Source organism: Sphaerodactylus townsendi, linkage group LG06, assembly GCF_021028975.2.
Source record: "Sphaerodactylus townsendi isolate TG3544 linkage group LG06, MPM_Stown_v2.3, whole genome shotgun sequence".
NCBI classification, from domain to species: Eukaryota; Metazoa; Chordata; class Lepidosauria; order Squamata; family Sphaerodactylidae; genus Sphaerodactylus; species Sphaerodactylus townsendi.
The window spans coordinates 3366365-3390824 of record NC_059430.1 but is presented as its reverse complement, the minus strand read 5'-3'; the positions used below and the strand labels follow the sequence as shown (position 1 = coordinate 3390824).

Here is a 24460-nt window from a genome sequence, read left to right as displayed (position 1 = left end):
ACAAGGATACCTCTTGCATTCATGTTTCAAAGAGCGCATGTGTCAGCTTTTCTGGTTTCTGGTACGTTTCTTCTATGTAATTGCAGATGTTTTTCAAAATAGATGTTTCATGTGTTTTAGACTGTTAGTGGGCAGTTGGTGCTCTTTTTGTGCGGCAGCTCTAGGAGAACCGTGTTCCTTTTCTGCATCCAGGTGCAAGGGCGGGGGGGGGGGGGAGCAAGAAAGCCACTGCTGGGCTAGCCTTTCAGGAGCTGGGCCAGCATGCAAATTGTCCCCTACCTTAGGAGTTCTTTCGGACTTTGTCCCAAAGTCACTCAGCTGGAGCAGAATCTCGTTCTTTGAACAGAGGGTTACGATCTGAATTGACAGAAAACATGAGCGTATTTACTGGGGTATTTTGGCTTTATTCAGTATAGACCAGGGGTCTGCAACCTGTGGCTCTCCAGATGTTCATGGACTACAATTGGCCATGCTGGCAGGGGCTGATGGGAATTGTAGTCCATGAACACCTGGAGAGCCACAGGTTGCAGACCCCTGGGCTAGAGCCTGCGTCTCCCAAATCCTCATCAGACAATCTTGCCTTGATGCCACACTGACACTTTAGATTAGCTAGTGATTAAAGAAGCAGCCACGCATGTGGCCACGTCCTTTCTATAAGTCGCACAGGATGTAACTCCCCATTGGGTGATAGAGCCTGCCTTCTTGGTCTCTTCCGTGATTTTCACCAAGGGGCGCCTCGTGCTCTTGAGTCTGCAGTTGCAACCGTAAGGGCTCGAATCTTGTGCCTCGTTTCTCCCCAGGGGAGAGCAAGAGAAGAGAATTTGCGGTGGGCTTGGGAGAAGAGTGGGAGGAGCCACGTCGGCAGAGAGGCCAAATCTTGTGGCTCTCATCCGACGGGCTTCCTGGCCCATGCCTCAGTTCCAATCCAATCCAAAAACCTTTATTAGGCATAAACCAGAAGTACCATACATTTCAAATACAAAAACAGGATCATTGTTACATATTATGTAGAACACGGATTAAAAATGTGGCAACTGCTTCAGAAATTTCTGCATTAGGACTGTTCAATAGCTTAGACACTTTTAGTTTGTCTGAGAGAAACATAAATTCTAGAGGTAGTAAAGCTCCCAGATCGGTTCTAATATCATTATACCTCGAACAGTAAAGCAGGATATGAGGGTTTGAGTCCATAGCGTTGGGACAGTACCGACAACAGTGCTCACTTTGTGGGATGTTAAGGAAACGACCTTGAAGATAGACAGAGGGGAATGAATTGCACCTTGCTCTTGTCATGACCCATCTGCACTTATAATTAACAAGCTGTTCTAAATATACAGCAGGGCTAGATTTCGGGGGTGTGATCCCAAAGTATAGAGGGGAACAGGAGCTTTGTGCAGCACTCAGGAGAGATTGGTATTCCTGGTCATACAGTCTGATCTTTAGATGATGGCAAATTTCCGTGGCGGTAAGCATATGAAGAGACTCCCATGAGAAACCCAAGGAGAAGATTTTTTTTTCAATATGGAGGCACCACTTCGAAAGCTGAAGCGCCCTCATTTCTAGCAAAGATAAACTTTTTGGATCTGTGCAGAAGCAGAGACGCAGCCAAAACTTGAATGTTACAGCCCATGCCCTAGTTTCTAATAGATGTTGCCCTGATTCCAGACAGAGCGCACCATTAAGGGACACAATGTGGGGTGCCAAATATCTTATATAGGAAGTTTGATTGGATATGCTCCAGGTTCTTCTGCCAAGCTTGGATCCAAACAGGGATACCATACAATAGGTACTGGACCACCTTGCCATGCCTCAGTTGCAGAAGGGCTTCAGGCTGAGACCCTCGCCAGCATCCCCGCGCGCCCGTCCTTGTGCGGCCCCCAGCAGGGCAGTTGTGACTTGCTCTTTCTGTGTGTCCCAAGCTGGCAGAACTGAAGAGCCTCCAGCAGCAGGCAGGGGTGGATGCAGCCGAGCTGGCGCGTCTCGAGGCCCAGCTGGAGGAGCAGAAGCGAGAGGCGGAGCGGCAGCAGCATCTGCAGGAGCAGATGAGGCAAGAGATGCAGCAACTCAGGTGGGAGCTCTCCTCCTGGGCCGGAATTCCACCGGTTTGGTTTAGTTTGCTGCCATGGGGTGGGTAGGGGAACACTTCCAGCGGAGTAGCAAGGCATTGTGGAATCAAGGGCATACGCGTCCGTGCGCACACATGATCGCCCGTGAAGCTGCCTTGGGCGGAACCGGACCCTCGTCCCGCGCTGGCAAGTCTTTCCCATGAGGAGAACCCTGGGGTTTTTCAGTTCACAAAAGATGATTAATGGGGAACATGAAGAGGTTTGCAAAAGTACATGAAGAGTTTTTGGATTTAGATCCCCCCTTTCTCTCCTGCAGGAGACTCAAAGGGGCTGACAATCTCCTTGCCCTTCCCCCCTCACAACAAACACCCTGTGAGGTAGGTGGGGCTGAGAGAGCTCCGAGAAGCTGTGACTAGCCCAAGGTCACCCAGCTGGCGTATGTGGGGGTGCACAGACTAATCTGAATTCCCCAGATAAGCCTCCACAGCTCAGGCGGCAGAGCAGGGAATCAAACCCGGTTCCTCCAGATTAGATACACAAGCTCTTAACCTCCTATGCCACTGCTGCTCCATGCAGGGTGGGGGGAGTTTCCCTACTTCTCCCAAAATATGAGAACTTGGGGGCACCCGAAGAAGTTGATAGACAGCAGGACTGATAATGAAACTGGTGTTCCCTGCCTGCGGGCACCGATGGTTTCAGGAGGAGGCCAGGCAGGTGCCTGGAATGCAGGTCCATGAAGGGTTAACATCTTTCTTGAGTGAAGGGAATCTCCATGTTCAGAGGTAGCAACCTCTGAATCTTTGGGCACCACATCAAGAGAAGAAGAAGAAGAGTTTGGATTTATATCCCCCCCTTTCTCTCCTGTAAGGAGACTCAAAGGGGCTGACAAGGTCACCCAGCTGGTGTGTGGGGGAGTGCACAGGCTAATCTGAATTCCCCAGATAAGCCTCCACAGCTCAAGTGGCAGAGCGAGGAATCAAACCCGGTTCCTCCAGATTAGAGTGCACCTGCTTTTAACCACTATGCCACGCTGGCTCTCTGCACCCACGCCTCGCCCTCCGTGCCCTGTTTCCTGGCCATCCCTTGCGACTGGTTGGGCCGAGTGTTAAACAGGATCCTGGATGGGATGAGCCCCCGGCCTGATGCAGTAGAGCGCATCTTACGTGAGCTTCTCTCTTTGGGTGTGTCCTCAGGGAGGAGAGGGCGGCGGAAGAGCTGAGCCACGCGCAGGCGGCTGTGAGGGAGACGAGACCCGGTGTTCCCTCCGTGGAGGTGGAGCAGCTCCAAAGAGAGGTGATGCGGGGGGGGGGGGGGGGGCTTGCAGAGGTGCAAGAGGGTCCCTGTGGCTGGGATGGTGATGGTGGAGGGGGCTGGCGACTGGCTGAGATGGCTGTCGCATCATCTGCATGTTCCTACGTGGCTGTGCGTGCGTGCGTGCGTGCGTGCGTGCAGGGGTTGGACTGGATGGCCCTTGTGGTCTCTTCCAACTCTATGATCTTTCGGTTCAGCCTGTTCGAGGCTGCGCCAGCCCATGAACTGAGCATGGATGTTTTCTTAAGAGTTGCCCTTTGGCATGCGACCTCTGTTGGGAAACTGTCCTGTGTGTTATCGTTGCTTGGTTATTGTTCAGGGTGATTCATTTTCTACCCTGAGAGCATTGTAAAGGGTAGAGAATAAATCCTAGTAATAACAATAGTGCGTACGTATGTACGTCCGTCCATCCATCCATCCATCCATCCATCCATCCATCCATCCATCCATCCAGACAGACAGACAGACAGACAGACAGACAGACAGACAGACAGACAGACTCTTGTTAAAGTCCTGACCTAGATATCACAGGATAGCCTGTTCCGCAGGCTCGGCCCCGGTTAGTACTTGGATGGAAGACCACCAAGGAAATCCAGGGCTGCTACAATGCAGCTCATAAGAACATAAGAAAGAGCCTGCTGGATCAGACCAGAGTCCATCTAGTCCAGCTCTCTGCTACTCGCAGTGGCCCACCAGGTGCCTTTGGGAGCTCACAGGCAGGATGTGAGAGCAATGGCCTTCTGCGGCTGTTGCTCCCGAGCACCTGGACTGTTAAGGCATCAGGAGGAAGTGACCTTGTCTGGGTGGTCCTGGCAGCGCCCGTGGGGCCTTGTGACCTGGAGGGGTGGCCTCGCGCGGCTGTGGCTGAGCTCTCTCTCCCTCCTGCAGGCTTCCCCGGAGGCTGCGTCAGGCTGGGAGGCAGAGACGACCCGTCTCCAGGCCCAACTCAAGAGCAGCTTGACGGAGATGCACCAGAAGGAGATGCGCATCCAGCGGCTGAACAGCAAGGTGCGCTCGATGGGTCGTGGGTGGCATTTCTGAAGCTGGCGGTGGGGTGGTCTTTAAGCGGGCTGTATGTCACCATCAAGCCTGTTCCTTTCTTGAGACGGTTTGTGTTGCCAAGTCACTTTCCGTGCCAGGGAAGGCCTGAATTGCACACTTTATCTATATATATAAAAAGCTAACAGTGTTTTTGTTGATGACAGTACACCTCAGTAACTGCTGGGCCAATTCCTCTGAAAATCTCCAGCCACTGTAGTCAGCCAGGCGAGAGTGTTTTTAGATGTTCACATACCTGAAATTTCACACCTGGCCCAGGTAAAACGCCTTTTTCCTGGCGCTCCCTGGTGAAGGACATGCAGCTGCCTGTGTGTAACTGTCACCCTTAGCATGTTCGTGCTGCTTAGAATGTTCACTCAGACAGCCAGTTAGGAGCAGTGGAAACAGTACATAGGCAGTAACTCGAGTGGAAGTAAAACACATACACACGAGGGAGAGGGAAGGGCGGGAGGGGGAGGGGTGGCATGCAAGGGAAGAGAGGGAGGGAGGGGAGAGAGGGAGGGGTGGCGTGCAAGGGAGGGGAGGGAGGGGGCCCAGCATCTTGATATGACCCACACACCCTAGCAGAGGGAAAGGGAAGGGAGGGAGGGGGAGGGTTGGCATGCAAGGGAAGAGAGGGAAGGAAAGGGACGGAGGGGGAGGCATGCAAGGGAGGAGAAGTGAGAGAGGGGAGACAGTGAGGGGTGGCATGCAAGGGAGGGGAGGCAGGGGGCCCAGCATCTTGATATGACCCACCCACCCTAGTGGAGGGAAAGGGAAGGCAGGGAGGGGGAGGGGTGGCATGCAAGGGAAGAGAAGTGAGGGAGGGGAGAGAGTGAGGGGCAACATGCAAGGGATGGGAGGGAGGGGCCAGGCACCCTAGATTCCCTGAATACTGCGGTTATAGTTAAGACCAGGCACGCATTACTCAGGAGTAAGCTCGGTACAGCAACTGTGACATACCTTGAATGGCTGCGTCGCGCCCCTCAGAGGGTTTCCTCAGAAGCGGCACCCATTGCCACCAACCAAACTTACTGCCAGGTAAAGGATCATGACCAGCCAGCCTAGATGTGTGGGAGGGGTGCCTTTCCATTCCCCCCACCCCCAAGGAATGCGGGCACACACATCAATGACATCGCACAGTATCGGGCTGCGTGTTTGCATGAGCACGTACTGCTGGCCTCTGCAATTGATTGGCTGCTACTATTCCTTTCCCATTTCACCACAATAAGCCACAGCAACGCGTGGCCGGGCCCCGCTAGTTATTTTTAAAAGAACTGGGATGCTAAATTGTGTGCCGGGTCATTGGATTCTATTCCTGCAGCTGTAGATTATAGTGAGCCCACCACCAAAGAGGCCCTGCTGTAGAGGAGGTCATTCTCATAACCTTGGCTGTCTCACCCCACCCCACCCCACCCCCCAGTGTGATGTACACTCTGTCATTTGGGGCATCTAAAATCCTGGCTGAGGCTCTCTCAACCCCCACCCCCTTGTCCTCTCTTCAGCTCTCGCAGGTCTTTGAAGAGAAGAATGCCCTCTCCCTCCAGCTGAGGGGAAGCAGCCGGAGCCTGCAGGAGAGTCAGCAACGCTACAGCGACGTCTTGGCCCACTGTGCGTCGCTGGAGAAGCAGCTGCAGCAGCCGCCTCCCGGAAAGGCCACAGTAAGGCCGGGGAGGGGGTGGAATTGCCCTTTCTTTTTCGGGGGGCTTATAGATGCAGTTCCCAGAAGAACCTGGGGTGGTGTGGATGGCTCTGTCTCTCCCCAGATTGATATAGGGGAGGGAGGGGTCCAGAGCCCACCTGTTACGATGTGTTTGCAGAAGGCCTGTCTGGTGGACAGATGATCTGGGTCCAGGTATCCTCTGCATTTCACATGTGAACACACACAGCGTTGCCTTCTGCTGAATCAGACTCTTAGAATCATGGAGTTGGAAGAGACCATCAGGGCCATCCTTTCCCTTCCTCTCCCCACAACAGACACCTGGTGAGGGAGGTGGGGCTGAGGGAGTTCTGAGAGAACTGTGTCTGGCCCAAGGTCACCCAGCAGGAATGTAGGAGTGTGGAAACACATGCCATTCCGTTTCTCATGTGAGCAGAGTGTCAGGGGAAAGCCTAGTTATCTCCAAAGCTTGTGAAGCCGTAAAGTAAAGATCAAGGAAAGGATGCCCCAGATGGCAGTGGTAACATAGAGCAGGCTGGTTATATATATTTTTCAGCAGCATTGATTTGTAACGTTAAGCAGTTACAGAGTGGTAGGCATGCATCTCAATCCCCTAGATTCAATCCCCCTGACAACAGGCTCCCATTGTGGGGGGTGGCCAGTGCCTTGCTGAAATGCATGTGTTCTGCCCCCAGGGATCCCTCTCAACAGACGCTGCCCCAGGAGCCCCACAGGAAATAAGTGAACATCCGAGGGAAAGCTACACCCCAGAGTTACAGGAGCTGCAGATGAGGTGAGTCGCTCTCAGTTGTTCCCATCCAGAAACGCAACATCGCACCTTCATGCTCTCGCATCAAGCAATCTGGAGTAACTGCCAGTCCTTGGCTGCTAATTCAAATCACAGTCCCCCACTTCATCCAGTTATTCTGTATTCCTGTATTGACTGAAGCCAATAAGCGGACTCTGGATGCTGGATCAGAAGTCTTTATTGATAAAGAGCTAGTACCTGGCTTTCAGAAAGCCAGTTCTGCCAGACTACGAAAATACATTTGCCTTTATCCCCTCAGAGTTCCTGCTATAAATCCCCCCCATCTCCCAGTTTCCCATGGATTGTGAGAATACCACAATGGAAAGAGAGTTGTTTGGGAGTCGAGCATCTCAAGGCCAGCGCAGTGATAGTTCTCAGCCACCTGCCACCCCCTCCCGCTGGGAAGGCGCCCGGTTCGCTCCTAGTTATCTACAGTTACAAGCATCAAAGGAAAACGAAAACAAAGGGAAAGATCCATTAACATATCAGGGGGTGAAGACAAATGCCCCTTCTCGGCCAGATGTGAATCTGCACACCCCGTACTGCTCCCTTGATGGCAGGAGAGAACACATCCTGTCGATTCATGCCTCTTTAATCAGAGCACTGAAGTACAGACTTGCTCCAGATACTGAATTCGGAGCTGTGCAGGGCCGGCCAGCTTTTCACGGTCTCTCTGTCCCGTTTGCAGGCTGTTGGCAGCTAAGGAGCAGGAGAGCTCTGCGAAGGAGGGCCTTCTGCAGCTGGAGGAGCTGCTGCAAGAGGAACGGGAACGGCGCCGGGCGGCCGAGGAGGCCTTTTCTGCAGCCCAGGATCATATCCGCAGGTGAGTGCGGCAAGGGGATCCGCTGGGCTCACCCGTCGTCACCCTTTCTCAATGAAGTACTTAAGGCTCTGCACAAAAGTAACTTCGGAGATTCTCCGGATGGCCTTAAGAAGCTTCACTCGGGCACTGATACGAAGTATAAGAAAGTCGACTAATTCAACGTTAAAGCTAATACACAATTACAAAACGCGTCGCATCCACCACTTTTTATGTGCTTAAAAAGTGCATAAACAATAAAGTGCATATATACAAATCAAACCAAGTGCAACAGTGCTATAGCATTGGTTTGATTTGTATATATGCACTTTATTGTTAAATGCACTTTTTAAGCACATAAAAAGCGGTGGATGCAACGCGTTTTGTAATTGTGTATTACCTTTGTTGATTCTGCCTGGCACTGGGCTGCGTGATACCTGCTGGGAGACCTTGGGCCATTTACGGTTCTCTTCGAACTCTCTTGCCCCCCACCTGCCTCACAAGGTGCCTGCTGGGTGGAGATGAAGGGAAAGGGAGTTTGTGAGTCGCTTTGAGACTCCTTACAGGAGAGAAAGGGAGGATAAACCCAAACTCTTCATCTTCCTTTGTGAGTTGAGCCCATCCAAGGAAAGTGAGTAAGAAAAAGGTTCGGTGGAGGCCAATTTGCTGGTGGTCCCTGGCCCCTCAATGATGCGGCTGGCCTCCACGCGGGCCAGGGCCTTTACGGCTCTGGCCCCGGCCTGGTGGAACACTCTTCCTCCATCTGTCCGGGCCCTGCGGGACCTTGGCGAGTTCCGCAGGGCCCGTAAGACGGAGCTGTTCCGCCGGGCCTTTGGAGGGACCAGCCACTGAAGGTGCCCCCCTCCCCCCCCGTTGGCTCTTTACATCTGGGCCCTTTTTCATCTAATGGGACTCGCCGTCCCTCCCTCTTGGGGAGGATTTTTAAAAATGGGGTTTGTTGGTCGCCTCTTATTATTCTTGTTGCTGTTTTTAAAGGTTTTAGCAACTCTATTTATAACTGTATTGAGTTTTTATGTTGTACCCCGCCCGGAGCCCCTTGGGGATGGGGCGGTAGAAAAATCTAACTAATAAATAAAAATATAAATAAAAAGAGAGATTTCTTCTCATATCCTGAGAATTTATAATCTCCCCTTCCCTGGACCCTGGGCTCTGTCCTGCTCTTCCTTGCTCAAGGGGAAAAAACTTACTATCTAGCCTTTTCGCTACCCAAGCCTCTGACCCTGTAGGTGTGCCATTCCAGTGGGTTGTGGGATATGAAACCTTTTGTCCTCGCTCTGGAGCAGAGCAGGAGAAGTGTCCCAAGGGTTTGAGTTCTGGGCTGGGCTGCTGGGAAGGAAAGGCAGGACCTGCGGCCAAATGCCGGGGACGTTCCTTGGCCAGAGTGCCGCTGCTTGTGAGTCCCAAGGTGCTGATCTGTATTTGTCTCGGCACAGGTTGGAGTCAAGCGAGTGGGCGCATTCTTTGGAAACCAGCATCGACATGCCCCCCTCCCCTGAGCACGCGCTGCTTGTCGGCTCCGCGGAGGGCACCTTCAGCAAGGTAAGAGGGGTTGGGATGCACAACCTCAGTCAAAGGTTTTTACAAGGTGGTGTTAATTACCTTCGTGCCTGAAAAGCTTCAGTGTGAATGACGGAAAGTTGTCCCGCTTGCTGGCCTTCCCTTGTCTCGTAATCTCTACCTTTCTCTACCTTTGGGAGTCAGTGTGGTGTAGTGGTTAAGAGCAGGTGCTCTTTAATCTGGAGAACCGGGTTTGATTCCCCGCTCTGCCACTTGAGCTGTGGAGGCTTATCCGGTGAACCAGATTTGCTTGTGCACTCCAACACGTGCCAGCTGGGTGACCTTGGGCCAGTCACAGTTCTTCAGAGTTCTCTCAGCCCCACCCACCTCACAGGGTGTTTGTTGTGGGGGGGAAGGAAGGGAAAGGAGATTGTGAGTCTCCTTACAGGAGAGAAAGGGGGAAATATAAATCCAAACTCTTCTTCTTGTGCTTTCTCCTCAGCCTCGGCAGAGCAGTGGCCACCGGCGCCTTCTCCGCTCCCTCTTCTGCTCTCGGACACGCCTGCCCCTGCTGGCCACGGTCTACCTCCTCACCATCCATGTGCTCCTCCTCCTTTGCTTCACGGGCCACCTGTAACAGCAGCCTCTGGACCCATGAAAGTCGGCCGTGTCTTTGGGCTCTGCCTGCAGGGAGACGTGTCAGGCTGGAGGAGGCAGCTCCCCCAGGTGTTCCTTGGGGCATCCAATGCTCTACAAGAGCTGGCTGATGGCAGAGGGGGGCGGGGGTGACCCTCCTGTCCTGCCAATGAGACCCTGCCCCAGGGATGCCTCTCACATGGTGGCAGCGGCGGGACAGCTTGGATCTCGCGTACGTTCATAAAGAACCGCGCCGCCGTTTTCTGTTGACTGCGCACACTGAATTTGGGTGAAGATAATTTACAGTTCAGGGTAATTGGCCGGGAAAAGCAAGGGAGGAGTTTCCCTTCCCCCACTTGATGCCCCCTGCAGATCGTAGAGGAATTTCCGGCATTCTGCACAGGACGCCCGCTGTCCGGAATTGGCACAGGCGTCGCGTGGGATTCTGGGAAGGGGACCAAGTTTAGCCTGGTTGGCGTTTGCCTTGTTCTTTTGCACCTGAGGTTTTGGGTTCCTTGATTTTGGCCCCTGGGGTCCGGGCTGGCTACATGGAAGGGTCGGGAGCAGCAGACGCACGTCTCTCTCGCATGCTGGGGAGGAGAGGAGGGAGGCGATGTGGCTTCCGGCTCTGGGAGCTGCGGAACCTGTTCCTTGCACTGAATGGAGACCAGGTGAAGGGGGGGGGGGTGTTAAAGCGTTTGGCTGATGGGAGCCCCAGTAGCTCAGCCAAGCCTCTTCTTTCCAGGATGAACTTTGAACTTTTGTCCTTCTCCTGTAGTCTTGGTTCTTCCTTTTGGGTCCCCCCGAGCTGTGACTTGGGGCTGCCCCCTGTTTGTGTCCTGCAGGACATGTTGTCTGTGGGCTTCCTTTTCATTTTCCAAACCCCACCCCCTGACCCCCCCCCCCCCCCCCCCGAAATCCCACTTTGTGCAATAAAGATTATTTTCCGAGAGTCTGGAGTGGGTGTCGTCTGTGGGACCAGTTCTGCTGCATCCACAAGAAGTCCCTGATTCTGACGCCCCTGTTGTCCCTAGCACAGCCTCTGGCCTCTTCCTGTCAGTCCAGGTTTAGGTTCCCCCCTAGCCCTCCTCATGGAATTTACCTCCTCTGGGAAACTTCTGCTGTACTTAGAAAGCTGGCATGGAGCCTTCTGCAGCCCTCTTCCTTTGCCGGGTGTAGAAATCTTAGTGGGGTGGCTGTCATGAGAGCCAGGGTGGTGTCGTGGTTAAGAGCCGGTGGATTCCAATCTGGAGAACCGGGTTTGGTTCCCCACTCCTCCACCTCAGCGGCAGAGGCTTATCTGGGGAACCAGATGTGTTTCCGCACTCCTTCATTCCTGCTGGGTGACCTTGGGCCAGTCACAGTTCTCTCTGAACTCTCTCAGCCCCGCCTGCCTCACAAGGTGTCTGTTGTGGGGAGAGGAAGGGAAAGGAGCTTGTAAGCTACCTTGAGTCTTCTTACAGGAGAGAGGTGGGGTATAAATCCAAACTCTTCTTCTTCTTTACTGAGGGATTTGGGGTTGACTATTTGATTTTTGGCATTGGGCAGAAAATGTTTTCAAGTGTTCTGGTGAGCCACTTTGAGCCACAAAGAAAGGCAGCATAAAAATGTTTTACTAAATAAATAAGAACATAAGAACAAGCCAGCTGGATCAGACCAGAGTCCATCTAGTCCAGCCCTCTGCTACTCACAGTGGCCCACCAGGTGCCTTTGGGAGCTCACTCGCAGGATGGGAAAGCAATGGCCTTCTGCTCCTGCTGCTCCCGAGCACCTGGTCTGCTAAGGCATTTGCAACCTCAGATCAAGGAGGATCAAGATTGGGAGCCAGAGATCGACTTCTCCTCCATCAATCTGTCCAAGCCCTTTTTAAAGCTATCCAGGTGAGTGGCCATCACCCACTCCTGTGGCAGCATATTCCAAACACCAATCACACGTTGTGTGAAGAAGTGTTTCCTTTGATTAGTCCTAATTCTTCCCCCCAGTATTTTCAATGGATGCCCCCTGGTTCTAGTATTGTGAGAAAGAGAGAAAAATGTATCTCTGTCAACATTTTCTACCCCATGCATAATTTTAGAGACTTCAATCCTATCCCCCCTCAGACGTCTCCTCTCCAAACTAAAGAGTCCCAAACGCTGCAGCCTCTCCTCATAAGGAAGGTGCTCCAATCCTTCAATCATCCTCGTTGCCCTTCTCTGCCCTTTTTCTATCTCTTCGATATCCTTTTTGAGATGTGGCGACCAGAACTGAACACAGTTCTGTGGTTGCACCACGGCTTTATATAAGGGCATGACAATCCTTGCAGTTTTATTATGAACTCCTTTCCTAATTATCCCCAGCATAGAGTTTGCCTTTTTCACAGCTGCCAGTTTCCGCACTCCTTCATTCCTGCTGGATGACCTTGGGCCAGTCACAGTCCTCTCGGAAATCTCTCAGCCCCACCTGCCTCACAAGGTGTCTGTTGTGGGGAGAGGAAGGGAAAGGAGCTTGTAAGCCACCTTGAGTCTTCTTACAGGAGAGAGGTGGGGTATAAATCCAAACTCTTCTTCTTCTTTACTGGGGGATTTGGGGTTGGCTATTTGATTTTTGGCTTTGGGCAGAAAATGTTTTCAAGTGTTCTGGTGAGCCACCTTGAGCCATAAAGAAAGGCAGCATAAAAATGTTTTACTAAATAAATACACAAGAAGTGGGACAAGCCGGCCTCTAGGAGACGTCTCACCACGACCAGACCTGTTTGCTGCGCGTCTTCTGTCGACCTTCCGTGGTGCTGTTCTGCACGTTCCACCTGAGGCCATTCCATTCATAAAAATTCTGAGGCCAGCCCAGCCTAGGAAACATGGACTGTATATATAGTGACACCAGGCAATGAACTAATGGGTATATGCAATTAGTTTGAGCATAAAGTCAATAGATAATTCATACACCGTTCATAAAGATCATTCATAAAGATATATTGTGATTATGTTCTAAGTAATATTCAACTGGATATAAAGGTAATAACAAAACATACAATGAGGGCACTTAGGCAACCTAAGAAACGTAATGGGGCTGTACTTAGTAACAAATTCTCAAAAGCATTGTATAAGATGTCATAAACATTGTACAAAAGGCAAGACCTTCGGGTCCGCATTACCCCATATGTCCCGGCGCGTCCTCTCCATTCAACAGAGGCGAATTTACTGGAGATCCGTGGCCCCTCGATGACGCGGCTGGCCTCCACACGGGCCAGGGCCTTTACGGCTCTGGCACCGGCCTGGTGGAACACACTACCACCAGCTGTCCGGGCCCTGCGGGACCTTGGAGAATTTCGCAGGGCCTGTAAGACCAAATTGTTCCGCCGGGCCTTTGGAGTGTCCAGCCGCCGATAATGCCCCCGTCCTCCCCCCCCCCTGCTGGCAGGGTCCCTTAACATCATTGGGACCCATACAGTCCACAACAAACACCCTGTGAGGTAGGTGGGGCTGAGAGAGCTCCGAGAAGCTGTGACTAGAGTCCATCTAGTCCAGCTCTCTGCTACTCGCAGTGGCCCACCAGGTGCCTTTGGGAGCTCACCTGCAGGAGGTGAAAGCAATGGCCTTCTACGGCTGTTGCTCCTGAGCACCTGGTCTGCTAAGGCATTTGCAATCTCAGATCAAAGAGGATCAAGATTGGTAGCCATAGATCGACTTCTCCTCCATCAATCTGTCCAAGCCCTTTTGAAAGCTATCCAGGTGAGTGGCCATCACCACCTCCTGTGGCAGCATATTCCAAACACGTTGCGTGAAGAAGTGTTTCCTTTTATTAGTCCTAATTCTTCCCCCCAGCATTTTCAATGGATGCCCCCTGGTTCTAGCATTGTGAGAAAGAGAAAAATTTCTCTCTGTCAACATTTTCTACCCCATGCATCATTTTACAGACTTCAATCATATCCCCCCTCAGACGTCTCCTCTCCAAACTAAAGAGCCCCAAACACTGCAGCCTCTCCTCATAAGGAAGGTGCTCCAGTCCCTCAATCATCCTTGTTGCCCTTCTCTGCCCTTTTTCTATCTCTTTGATATCCTTTTTGAGATGTGGCGACCAGAATGGTTGCCCTGCAACGGGCAAGACAGGCCTTATGACACAGCCCGTCCCACGCCCTGCGATACTCTCGGGCCTTCCCGTTTCGACCTGGCCCAGCCTTGTGTGTGATGGGGGGTGGGGGGTGGGTGGTTTTGCTGCGAAGTTCTGCAAAGAGGCTGGCCTACAGGAAACGAGAGAGCCGGGTGATGCTAAAACAGGAACTTGGGTGCAGCTCTCCCTTTGCAGCAGAGGCGAGAGCCCGTGGAGTGAGGTTTCCTATCCAAGGTACAGAATGAGAAGGGGATGGCTTTGCGGTGTGGCGTGGTAGGGGGGCACGTGTGGCTTTCTGTCTTGGGGTCCTTCCCAAGCAAGGGCACCAGGGGCTGGTGGGAAGGGACGGAAGATCCGGTTGGCTGTTGGTACAGTCAGCTGGGGGCAAGGGGCCCTATCCGTCGGGGACAGCTGCATGGAAAGAACGAGATGCCGACACCCTTTTTAACACCCCCGCAGGAGCTCTCCAGCCCTCTCCCCACACACTGGTGTGGGTTTCGCGTCTTGGGCCACGTGGGGCGAGGCCGTCGGGCCCTCCTGTTGTAGCGTACGTTTCTATGGCACATCCCTGTTTGGCCCGCATGTTGTAGAAGAAGAAGAAGAGTTTGGATTTATATCCCCCCTTTCTCTCCTGCAGGAGACTCAAAGGGGCTGACAATCTCCTTGCCCTTCCCCCCTCACAACAAACACCCTGTGAGGTAGGTGGGGCTGAGAGAGCTCCGAGAAGCTGTGACTAGCCCAAGGTCACCCAGCTGGCGTGTGTGGGAGTGCACAGGCTAATCTGAACTCCCCAGATAAACCTCCACAGCTCAGGCGGCAGAGCGGGGAATCCAACCCGGTTCCTCCAGATTAGATACACGAGCTCTTAACCTCCTACGCCACTGCTGCTCACCCTGGTTGGCAAACTAAACTCTGGCGAGCCACTTAGCAAATACTGGTCATCTCTCTTTTCTGAGCAGGGCAGGTGAGCACAGCCAGAGTATCTGGGCAAGGAACTTTGGTCTCGTCTAGGAGCAGCAGTGGCATAGTGGCGAAGAGCAGTGGCTAAGAGCAGGTGAATTCTGATCTGGAGGAACCGGGTTTGATTCCCAGCTCTGCCACTTGAGTTCTGGAGGCTTATCTGGGGAATTCAGATTAGCCTGTGCACTCCCACACACGCCAGCTGGGTGACCTTGGGCTAGTCACAGTTCTCTCAGCCCCACCCACCTCACAGGGTGTTTGTTGTGAGGGGGGAAGGGCAAGGAGATTGTCAGCCCCTTTGAGTCTCCTACAGGAGAGAAAGGGGGGATATAAATCCAAATTCTTCTTCTCTTCTAGTCCTGCCTGAGGACAGGGATCAAACAAGCAAAGCTCCTAAAGGCACGTGGGGGGCCACTGCGAGTAGCAGAGTGCCGGACTAGATGGACTCTGGTCTGATCCAGCTGACTTGTTCTTATGTTCTTATGTTCTTTAGCAGTGCTCGTGTGCAAGGGGTTCCCCCCCCCGCCTTCTGGTGCCCCAGCAGTGAAGCCAAGTGGGCATTGCCACCAGCTGCACGTCTCTGTCCACAGTCTGGCTTCTGCCTTCACCTACAACGTTCTGTTTATTTTAAAGTTTTAAAATTTACAGAAACTGCCCAATAGCACCAGTCCCTGGGAACGCGTCAACCCTTGAGAGCCAGCCTGGCGTAGTGGTTAAGAGCAGGTGCGCTCTAATCTGGAGGAACCGGGTTTGACTCCCTGCTCTGCTCTTGAGCTGTGGAGGCTTGTCTGGTGAAGCAGATTAGCCTGTGCACTCCAACACGCGCCAGCTGGGTGACCTTGGGCTAGTCACAGCTTCTCGGGGCTCTCTCAGCCCCACCTACCTCACAGGGTGTTTGTTGGGGGGGGGAGGGGTGGGAAACAGGAGAGCCCCAGAAGGCCGTGCGCTCCTGTGGCTGCACGCGCGGGAGGCTGCCGCACTGCCTTGCGCCCCAGAAGGCAGTGCGGCAGCCTTCCAAAAATCGGGACACGTGAAAAAACCCGCGGGACGCAGGACAAATTGCTGTAAGGCGGGACTGTCCTGCCGAAAGCGGGACGTCTGGTCAGCCTAAACATGAGTGGCATCAACAAAAGGCCTGGTGAAACTTTCAAGAGGCCCAGGTGTCCCCTGGCAGACAGTTCCACCAGGGTGGAGTCAGGGTAGAAAAAGCCATTACTCTGGTCGAGCCCAATTGCACATCCCTGGGTGCAGGGATGACCAGGAAAGAAGGACAGGGGAGAAGGTCACACTGCCTAGCTGCAGTTTCAGCTCCAACCATTAGGCCTGCCTGCCTGTCTGCCTGACGTGCTGCTGTTGTCCAGCCGCTGGATCAGAAGACAGGGGACAGGTCCACAGCCAGTTCTAGGGGGGGGCGGGTTCTGTGTTTGTGCTGCCCCAGAGATCATGGAGGGCTTTGCAGGCCCACCTACTCCAAGGAGGCTCCTGTTTGCTTCAACCAGTAGTAGCAGCAGCCGGTCGTCAGACCCAGAGGTGGGATCCAGCAGGTTCTCACCAGTTCCCGAGAGTGGGTTACTAATCATTTGTGTGTGCCGAGAGGGGGTTACTAATGGGGTCCGCTTTTCCGTCTCCACGCCCTCGCCTCCCCGAGAGGCATCCTGCCTTTGAACATGAAGGTTCCATACAGCAATTGCGACTAATAATGTAACTCCCCAAACTGGGTTAATCCCTTCCAGGTACTGCAATTCATGGATTCTCAGCCTTTCATGCCTTTTATCTCACCAGTCTCTATCAAAGAACCTGTGTGTTTCACCATTGCTGGGTTCAGATTTCTGAGTTGGGGCATTTTCTATAATGGGATGATGATTTAGAAATGACCTGGGGCAACAAAAATTTTTGGGGTCGTGGTGGGGTGGCTGCCCATGGGGGGGCATCCAACTCAGGTTTTGCCCAGGGCTCAGGTTTGCCTGGAGTGCACGCCCCTTCTTCTGCCCCTTTGGCACGAGGGGGGGGGCTGGCGAGGAAACCTGTTACTAAAATGTTTGGATCCCACCACTGGTCAGACCTCATTGCTCCAATCAGAAGCTCACCCTATTTTTTGCAAGTCTGGCTACATTGGCCAGTTCGGCACCTGGTGGTCTCTCAAAAAGTTGGCCAAGGAAATCTCCAAGGAACAGTGGGAGGAGCTTGCTTGGCACAATGGAGGAGAAGAGGGCTGGACAGTTCACCCTTTCCAAGAAGTCGCTTGCTAGAATGTCATCTCCACAAAGACAGTTGATCCCCCCTTGATCAGAGAAGGGAGGGTTTTAAAATGGGTTTGTTGGGCGCCTCGACTTCGATTTTAAATTTTGTATTAACCGCTGTTTTTAATGGGGATTTAGTAATCTATTTATATTGGAACTTAATTGTTTAGTTTTGATTGTGTTTAGTTGTATTATGATTTAACTTTGTTGTACACCGCCCAGAGCCCTTCGGGGATAGGGCGGTATATAAAACTAAACAATAGATAGATAGATAGATAGATAGATAGATAGATAGATAGATAGATAGATAGATAGATAGAGAGAGAGAGAGAGAGAGAGAGAGAGAAGAGAGAAGAGAGAAGAGAGAAGAGAGAAGAGAGAAGAGAGAAGAGAGAAGAGAGAAGAGAGAAGAGAGAAAGAGATGGATGATGGAGGATGGATGGATGGATGGATGGATAGAAGGGTCCTGGGTTGGTTATTCCCTTTGTGATCCCAGCATCTTCCTCCTTGATTCTGAGCTTGCTCCCTTCTCCTGATCCAGAGCCCCATTGTACAAACACGTTACTTCTCTGCCTGTTCTGACCACCACTGGTGCTAGAAGCCCAGCCGTTCCATATGTTTGTGTGTGTGTTTGAACATCTAGAAAAAGCCCCCAGATTGTCACACGGAGGGGACCTCCCTGAGAAAGCTGGCTTGACTCTTTGACCCTGTGCTCTCTCACCTGCTGTAGATGTGGAAGGCTTCCGCAGGGCACCAGGTGTCGGTGAAGGTGGAGTCGGAAGGAGATGATTGGGACACGGACCCTGATTTTGTGGTGAGTTTTCTGCTGCTTGAGAGAAACAAGGAGAGACCGGCCCTCTCGCTTTGCTGGAAGAAGAGGAGGAGTTTGGATCTAAACCTCACTTTTCTCTCCTATTTCTCTCCTACAAGGAGACTCAAGGTGGCTTTCAAACTCCTTTCCCTTCCTCTTCTCACACCAGGCACCTGGTGAGGCAGGTGGGGCTGAGAGAGTTCGGAGAGAACTGTGACTTGGCCCAAGGTCACCCAGCAGTCTACAAGTGGAGGAGTGGGGAATCAAACCCAGTTCTCTGCTCCTAACCACTACACCAATAATTTGAGGGCAGAGCTTAGGGAGGGCAGCGTATGGGCCAATGAGAAGGTTCAGCAGAGATGGGATACCACAGAGCTCCTCACTTTAAGCAGCCTGTGCAGAATCAGCTGACAGCCATTTAGGTGGGTGTGTATTATTGAAAACTTGAATTGTAGAAGAAGAGAAGAAGAGTTTGGATTTTTATCCCCCCTTTCTCCCCCATAAGGAGACTCAAAGGGGCTGACAATCTCCTTTCCCTTCCCCCCCCCCCACACGAACACTCTGTGAGGTGGGTGGGGCTGAGAGAGCTCCGAAGAACTGTGACTAGTCCAAGGTCACCCAGCTGACATGCGTTGGAGTGCACAAGCTAATCTGGTTCACCAGATAAGCCTCCTTAGCTCAAGTGGCAATCAAACCTGGTGCTCCAGATTAGAGTGCACCTGCTCTTCACCACCACGCTGGCTGTAAGACAAGGCTCAGAAAGGAGTTGCGTCCCAGATTTTGACACAGGTCTCCTTTTCGGGCAGCAGCTATTTCTGAATACGTCTAATCCTTCATTAGATTGTCAGCCCCTTTGAGTCTCCTGCAGGAGAGAAAAGGGGATATAAATCCAATCTCCTCCTCCTCCTCCTCCTCCTCCTCCTTCTTCTCGGAGCTCTCTCAGCCTCACCTACCTCACAGGGTGTTTGTTGTGAGGGGGGAAGGGCAAGGAGATCATCAGCCCCTTTGAGTCTCCTGCAGGAGAGAAAGGGGGGATATAAATCCAAACTCCTCCTCCTCCTCCTCCTCCTCCTCCTCCTCCTTCTTCTTCTTCTTCTTCTTCTTCTTCTTCTTCTTCTTCTTCTTCTTCTTCTTCTTCTTCTTCTTCTTCTTCTTCTTCTTCTTCTTCTTCTTCTTCTTCTTCTTCTTCTTCTTCTTCTTCTTCTTCTTCTTCTTCTTCTTTATATGTCAGATGCTCTAGTGGTGGTTTTCAGGAGAGATTACGGCCATTTATGCATGTGCTACTTACCCTGCTGCCATTTCTTTGCAGGGCTTTTCCCTCACTTTTTGTGTTTACACAGGGATTCTCCTGCCGTGAAGTGTCCCTAGCCGAGCTGATCCACCATTTTGCCTGCCCGCCACTTCCTTGTTCTTTCTGTGCAATCCCCATGTGGAGAGATTGCCTGCTGCCTTTTTAAAAATAAATTCTTTCGAAGTGGTGGCCAGAAGAGTGGTGGCCAGAAACTGCTGTTGTAGGGGTGGTGGAAGGCAGGGAGGAGCAAGAAAACCCAAAGAAGGCTAAAAGCATGCTGTTTCCCTTCCCGTTTCCCTGCAAAGGGAGAAGAAAATCCACACTTTACCAGGTTTCAGAATCCGCGGCGATTCTCTAATCTGAGAGCGCAGTGAGTTCCGAAGAGGGGAAAACGTGTACGTAACTGAGAATCCACCCTGAAGGGAATGTACACTCCATGGGAAGGACAGCACTAGTGCGTGAGTGGCCAAAGACTCCCCTCTTGCTCAGCAAAGTTTCTCTCACATACAGAGGCGTAGCTAGGGGAAATGGAGCCCAGTGCAAAATCAAAGTTTTGCTCCCCCCCCCCCGTTCGTGTTTTTTTTGTATTTTTAGTGTTTTTTCAGTTTTTGGCCTGCAGGTGGTGCAGTTTTTCGGCTAGCAGCATCACATTTTCAGGATATCTTTAGGAAACTCTCCTAATGATATATTGTCGAAGGCTTTCAATGTATTGTCTCCTAATGATACCTCCCTGGTTTGGGGAAGTTTGGTTAAGGGGGTCCAAAGTTATGGACCCTCAAAAGGTAGAAATTTTGGTGCTGCTATCCTAAAAACTGTGCCCCCTGCTGGCCAACAAAGTAAAAACACTAAAAATATCAAAAATACATTTTTGCTGCCCCCCCCAGGCGCGCGCCCGGTCCGACCCGCATCCCCCTGTCCCGTGGTAGCTACGCCACTGCTCACACACCAACTTAGGGTTTAAACACCTGAGATAAAAAGTACACAAAGGATTCCATGTATTCAGAAAAAACACTGTATAAATTACTCTTAATAGCAATCATTCATTTCCCTGATTTTAGTGCTGGGGGGGGTGCGCCCTTCCTCCCTCTCATTCTCTCTCTTGCAGAATGACATCACGGAGAAGGAGCAGAGATGGGGGGCCAAAACCATTGAAGGTTCCGGCCGCCCCCAGCATATTGAGTGAGTGATTTCTCCCCACCTCCCTTTCCCCTCATATCCATCCTTCAATGTTTGTTGCATAAAAATAGTCCCTTTTCCCATCTTATGTTTTAGTCCCCTGGGTGGCCGGCACGAGACCGTCCACTGCTTAGAGGTGCCTGCCCCGTGTTGGCCCTGTCTGGGAGCTTTGGGAGGGGGTGGAGGCTGGGGAGGGATAGGGGTAAAAATGCAGCAAGGTCACTGCCAAGAGATCATCCAGGAACAGTGGTGGTTCTATCAGCAGTGCTCTAAGATGTCGGGAGTGGTGTCCCCCAAGGATCCGTTTTGGGACCAGTGCTCTTTAACCTATTCATAAATGACCTGGAAGTAGGGCTGGGTAGCGTGGTGGCCAAGTTTGCAGATGATACCAAATTATGTAGGGTGGTGAGAACCACAAAGGATTGTGAAGAGCTCCAAGCGGACCTTGATAAATTAGGTGAGTGGGCTAAGAAATGGCAAATGCAGTTCAATGTAGCAAAATGCCAAGTGATGCACATAGGGGCAAAAAATCCAAACTTCACATACACGCTACAGGGGTCAGTGCTATCAGTCACAGACCAGGAAAGGGATTTGGGCGTCTTAGTTGATAGTTCCATGGGAATGTCAACTCAATGCATGGCAGCTGTGAAAAAGGCAAACTCTATGCTGGGGATAATTAGGAAAGGAATTGATAGTAAAACTGCAAAGATTGTCATGCCCTTATATAAAGCCGTGGTGCGACCGCACTTGGAGTACTGTGTCCAGTTCTGGTCGCCGCATCTCAAAAAGGATATTGAGGAGAGTGCAGTGAAGGGCAATGAGGATGATTGAGGGACTGGAGCACCTTCCCTATGAGGAGAGGCTGCAGCGTTTGGGACTCTTTAGTTTGGAGAGGAGGCGTCTGAGGGGGGATATGATTGAAGTCTGTAAAATTATGCATGGGGTAGAAAATGTCGACAGAGAGACATTTTTCTCTCTTTCTCACAATACTAGAACCAGGGGGCATCCATTGAAAATGCTGGGGGGAAGAATTAGGCCTAATAAAAGGAAACACTTCTTCACGCAACGTGTGATTGTTGTTTGGAATATGCTGCCACAGGATGTGGTGATGGCCACTAACCTGGATAGCTTCAAAAGGGGCTTGGACAGATTTATGGAGAAGTCAATTTATGGCTACCAATCTTGATCCTCTTTGATCTGAGATTGCAAATGCCTGAGCAGACCAGGTGCTCGGGAGCAGCAGCAGCAGCAGTAGGCCACTGCTTTCACCTCCTGCATGTGAGCTCCCAAAGGCACCTGGTGGGCCACTGCGAGTAGCAGAGAGCTGGACTAGATGGACTCTGGTCTGATCCAGCTGGCTAGTTCTTATGTTCTTATGTTCTAAAGGAGCTTGGGTACAAATGCATCCCTCTCACGGCAGAGATCTAGTGGTGACCCACCTTCCGGGCACCAGGAGTAACTTGACGCTAGTTCCAGAGCCCTGGAAACTGACCACCTTGCACCCAATGGCTAGCAGGACAAAGGACTCGAGCAGGCTCGATGAGAAATGGCCAAAACACCTTCTCAGTTGAAAATACGTAAACACAGCAGAGTGGAGAAAGATTTGCTCCGTGTAGCGGCAGAGGCAGAGAGGCAGAGTGACCAGCTCTGAAGCGAAGGACCGATGAGCTCGAAGAACTAAACAAAGCACATGAACACGGACTCATTCAGAGCACACATCAAGACTTTATTAAGATTGTAAGAGGTGCTTTGCATTGAGGACAAGAGTGTGTTGTTTAGACTAACAGTCTGTACCTTGTTTGGATTAAAATTAAGAACATAAGAACATAAGAACAAGTCAGCTGGATCAGACCAGAGTCCATCTAGTCCAGCTCTCTGCTACTTGCAGTGGCCCATCAGGTGCCTTTGGGAGCTCACGTGCAGGATGTGAAAGCAACGGCCTTCTGCGGCTGCAGCTCCTGAGCACCTGGTCTGCTAAGGCATTTGCAATCTCAGGTCAAGGAGGATCAAGATTGGTAGCCATAGATCAACTTCTCCTCCATAAATCTGTCCAAGCCCCTTTTGAAGCTATCCAGGTGAGTGGCCATCACCACCTCCTGGGGCAGCATATTCCAAACACCCATCACACGTTGCGTGAAGAAGTGTTTCCTTTGATTAGTCCTAATTTTTCCCCCCAGCATTTTCAATGAATGCCCCCTGGTTCTGGTATTGTGAGAAAGAGAGAAAAATTTCTCTCTGTCAACATTTTCTACCCCATGCATAATTTTATAGACTTCAATCATATCCCCCCTCAGATGCCTCCTCTCCAAACTAAAGAGTCCCAAACATTGAGACCGTAAGGCACGGAGCATGTCAAGAATAAGTTTTGTTCTGCTCGGAAATTACTCAGGACATTTGTACTGCCAGCCATTGGGCACAAGGAGGTTGGTTTGTGAGTCTTTTGTTTCACTCTCCCTTTGGTTTGTTTGTGTATTGCTTGTTCTAGAGCAGCCAAACTCTGGAATGGATGCTCAGGCGGCAGTCACCTGGGCAGTTGCCGCGGCAACACCGCTTCCGACAGGAAAAGGAAGTGGTGTCCTCACTCAGCGTCTTGCCAAATAGGGACTTTTGCAGATCAGCCCCAAAAGTGCTGGAGACGGAGGAGGAGGAGGCGGGCGGGTTTCTCTCCACAGACACAAAGAAGGGATTTCCCTCCGCTTAACTTTTGCAGTTGCTGCTTGTAGCCGCAAGGGCATGCCATCTTTTGCACCCGTTCCAGAGGAAGAAACCAGAGCACATTTCCCCATCTCCAGATGCCACCTGCCCTCCTGTCTCTGCATGTGGACACTGAGAGGTGGAATTAGGGAATGCCGAATTGGAAGGGGCCGGAAGGTTACAGCCCCCCTGCCCTGGGGCGGCAAGAATCCCACAATTTAAAAGCACCTCGTCTTTCAGATCTCATAAGATCATACCCTCACTCAGCAGTGAGCATAGGAGGTTAAGAGCTCGTGTATCTAATCTGGAGGAACCGGGTTTGATTCCCAGCTCTGCCGCCTGAGCTGTGGAGGCTTATCTGGGGAATTCAGATTAGCCTGGGCACTCCCACACACGCCAGCTGGGTGACCTTGGGCTAGTCACAGCTTCTCGGAGGTCTCTCAGCCCCACCCACCTCACAGGGTGCTTGTTGTGAGGGGGGAAGGGCAAGGAGATTGTCAGCCCCTTTGAGTCTCCTGCAGGAGAGAAAGGGGGGATATAAATCCAAACTCCTCCTCCTCCTCCTCCTCCTCCTCCTCCTCCTCCTCCTCTTCTTCTTCTTCTTCTTCTTCTTCTTCTTCTTCTTCTTCTTCTTCTTCACTCACTCACTCACTCACTCACTCAACACCCTGTTTCATTGCTCTGTCACTCTGAGGGAAGGAGCTCACAGCTAGACTGCCTACTTAGGGTACCAGCTTCCAGGTTCTCCCAGATCTACAAGGGACCTCCTGACTATAGAGATTACTACCCCTTGGAAAGGGGCTGCCTCAGAGAGTGGAAAGTGTTGCAGTTATACCTCACTGAGGTCCCTGTGCCAACCCCTCTTCCCCTTCCAGGATCCTCTCGCAGGATCTCCTGGAATATTCCAGTGTGGAGTTGGCAACCCTAAGATCAGCCCAGATTATTCAGGATCAGGTCCTATGCAGGAAGAGGATTCTGAACAGGGTTAAGAACATAAGAACATAAGAACTAGCCTGCTGGATCAGACCAGAGTCCATCTAGTCCAGCTCTCTGCTACTCGCAGTGGCCCAACAGGTGCCTTTGGGAGCTCACGTGCAGGAGGTGAAAGCAATGGAAAGGAATTGAGAAAAGGAATTGATAATAAAACTGCAAGGATTGTCATGCCCTTATATAAAGCAGTGGTGCGACCGCACTTGGAGTATTGTGTCCAGTTCTGGTCGCCACATCTCAAAAAGGATCATATCAAAGAGATAGAAAAAGTGCAGAGAAGGGCAACGAGGATGATTGAAGGATTGGAGCACCTTCCTTATGAGGAAAGGCTGCAGCGTTTGGGACTCTTTAGTTTGGAGACGTCTGAGGGGGATAT

General features: G+C 51.7%; 3 protein-coding genes across 4 annotated transcripts in view; 2 read left to right on the top strand and 1 right to left on the bottom strand.

Moving 5' to 3' along the window:
- The window catches only part of GOLGB1 (golgin B1), a 39614-nt gene extending 28826 nt beyond the window's left edge, over positions 1-10788 (top strand). Inside the window, exons 12-19 of the mRNA XM_048500142.1 lie at positions 1920-2068; positions 3260-3359; positions 4266-4385; positions 5921-6076; positions 6771-6868; positions 7572-7706; positions 9137-9242; positions 9703-10788. Coding sequence (XP_048356099.1) covers positions 1920-2068; positions 3260-3359; positions 4266-4385; positions 5921-6076; positions 6771-6868; positions 7572-7706; positions 9137-9242; positions 9703-9837 — 999 coding nt within the window. The 3' untranslated portion in view covers positions 9838-10788. The remainder of the gene's footprint in view (positions 1-1919; positions 2069-3259; positions 3360-4265; positions 4386-5920; positions 6077-6770; positions 6869-7571; positions 7707-9136; positions 9243-9702) is intronic.
- NME6 (NME/NM23 nucleoside diphosphate kinase 6) overlaps positions 1-24460 on the bottom strand; it is a 581226-nt gene that overhangs the window by 226578 nt on the left and 330188 nt on the right. The window lies entirely within an intron of this gene.
- LOC125434937 (hematopoietic lineage cell-specific protein-like) overlaps positions 14080-24460 on the top strand; it is a 28991-nt gene continuing 18610 nt past the window's right edge. For both annotated transcript variants that reach the window (XM_048500807.1, XM_048500806.1), the window contains exons 1-3: positions 14080-14156; positions 17853-17936; positions 20330-20403. In XM_048500807.1, coding sequence (XP_048356764.1) covers positions 17853-17936; positions 20330-20403 — 158 coding nt within the window. In that variant the 5' untranslated portion in view covers positions 14080-14156. The remainder of the gene's footprint in view (positions 14157-17852; positions 17937-20329; positions 20404-24460) is intronic.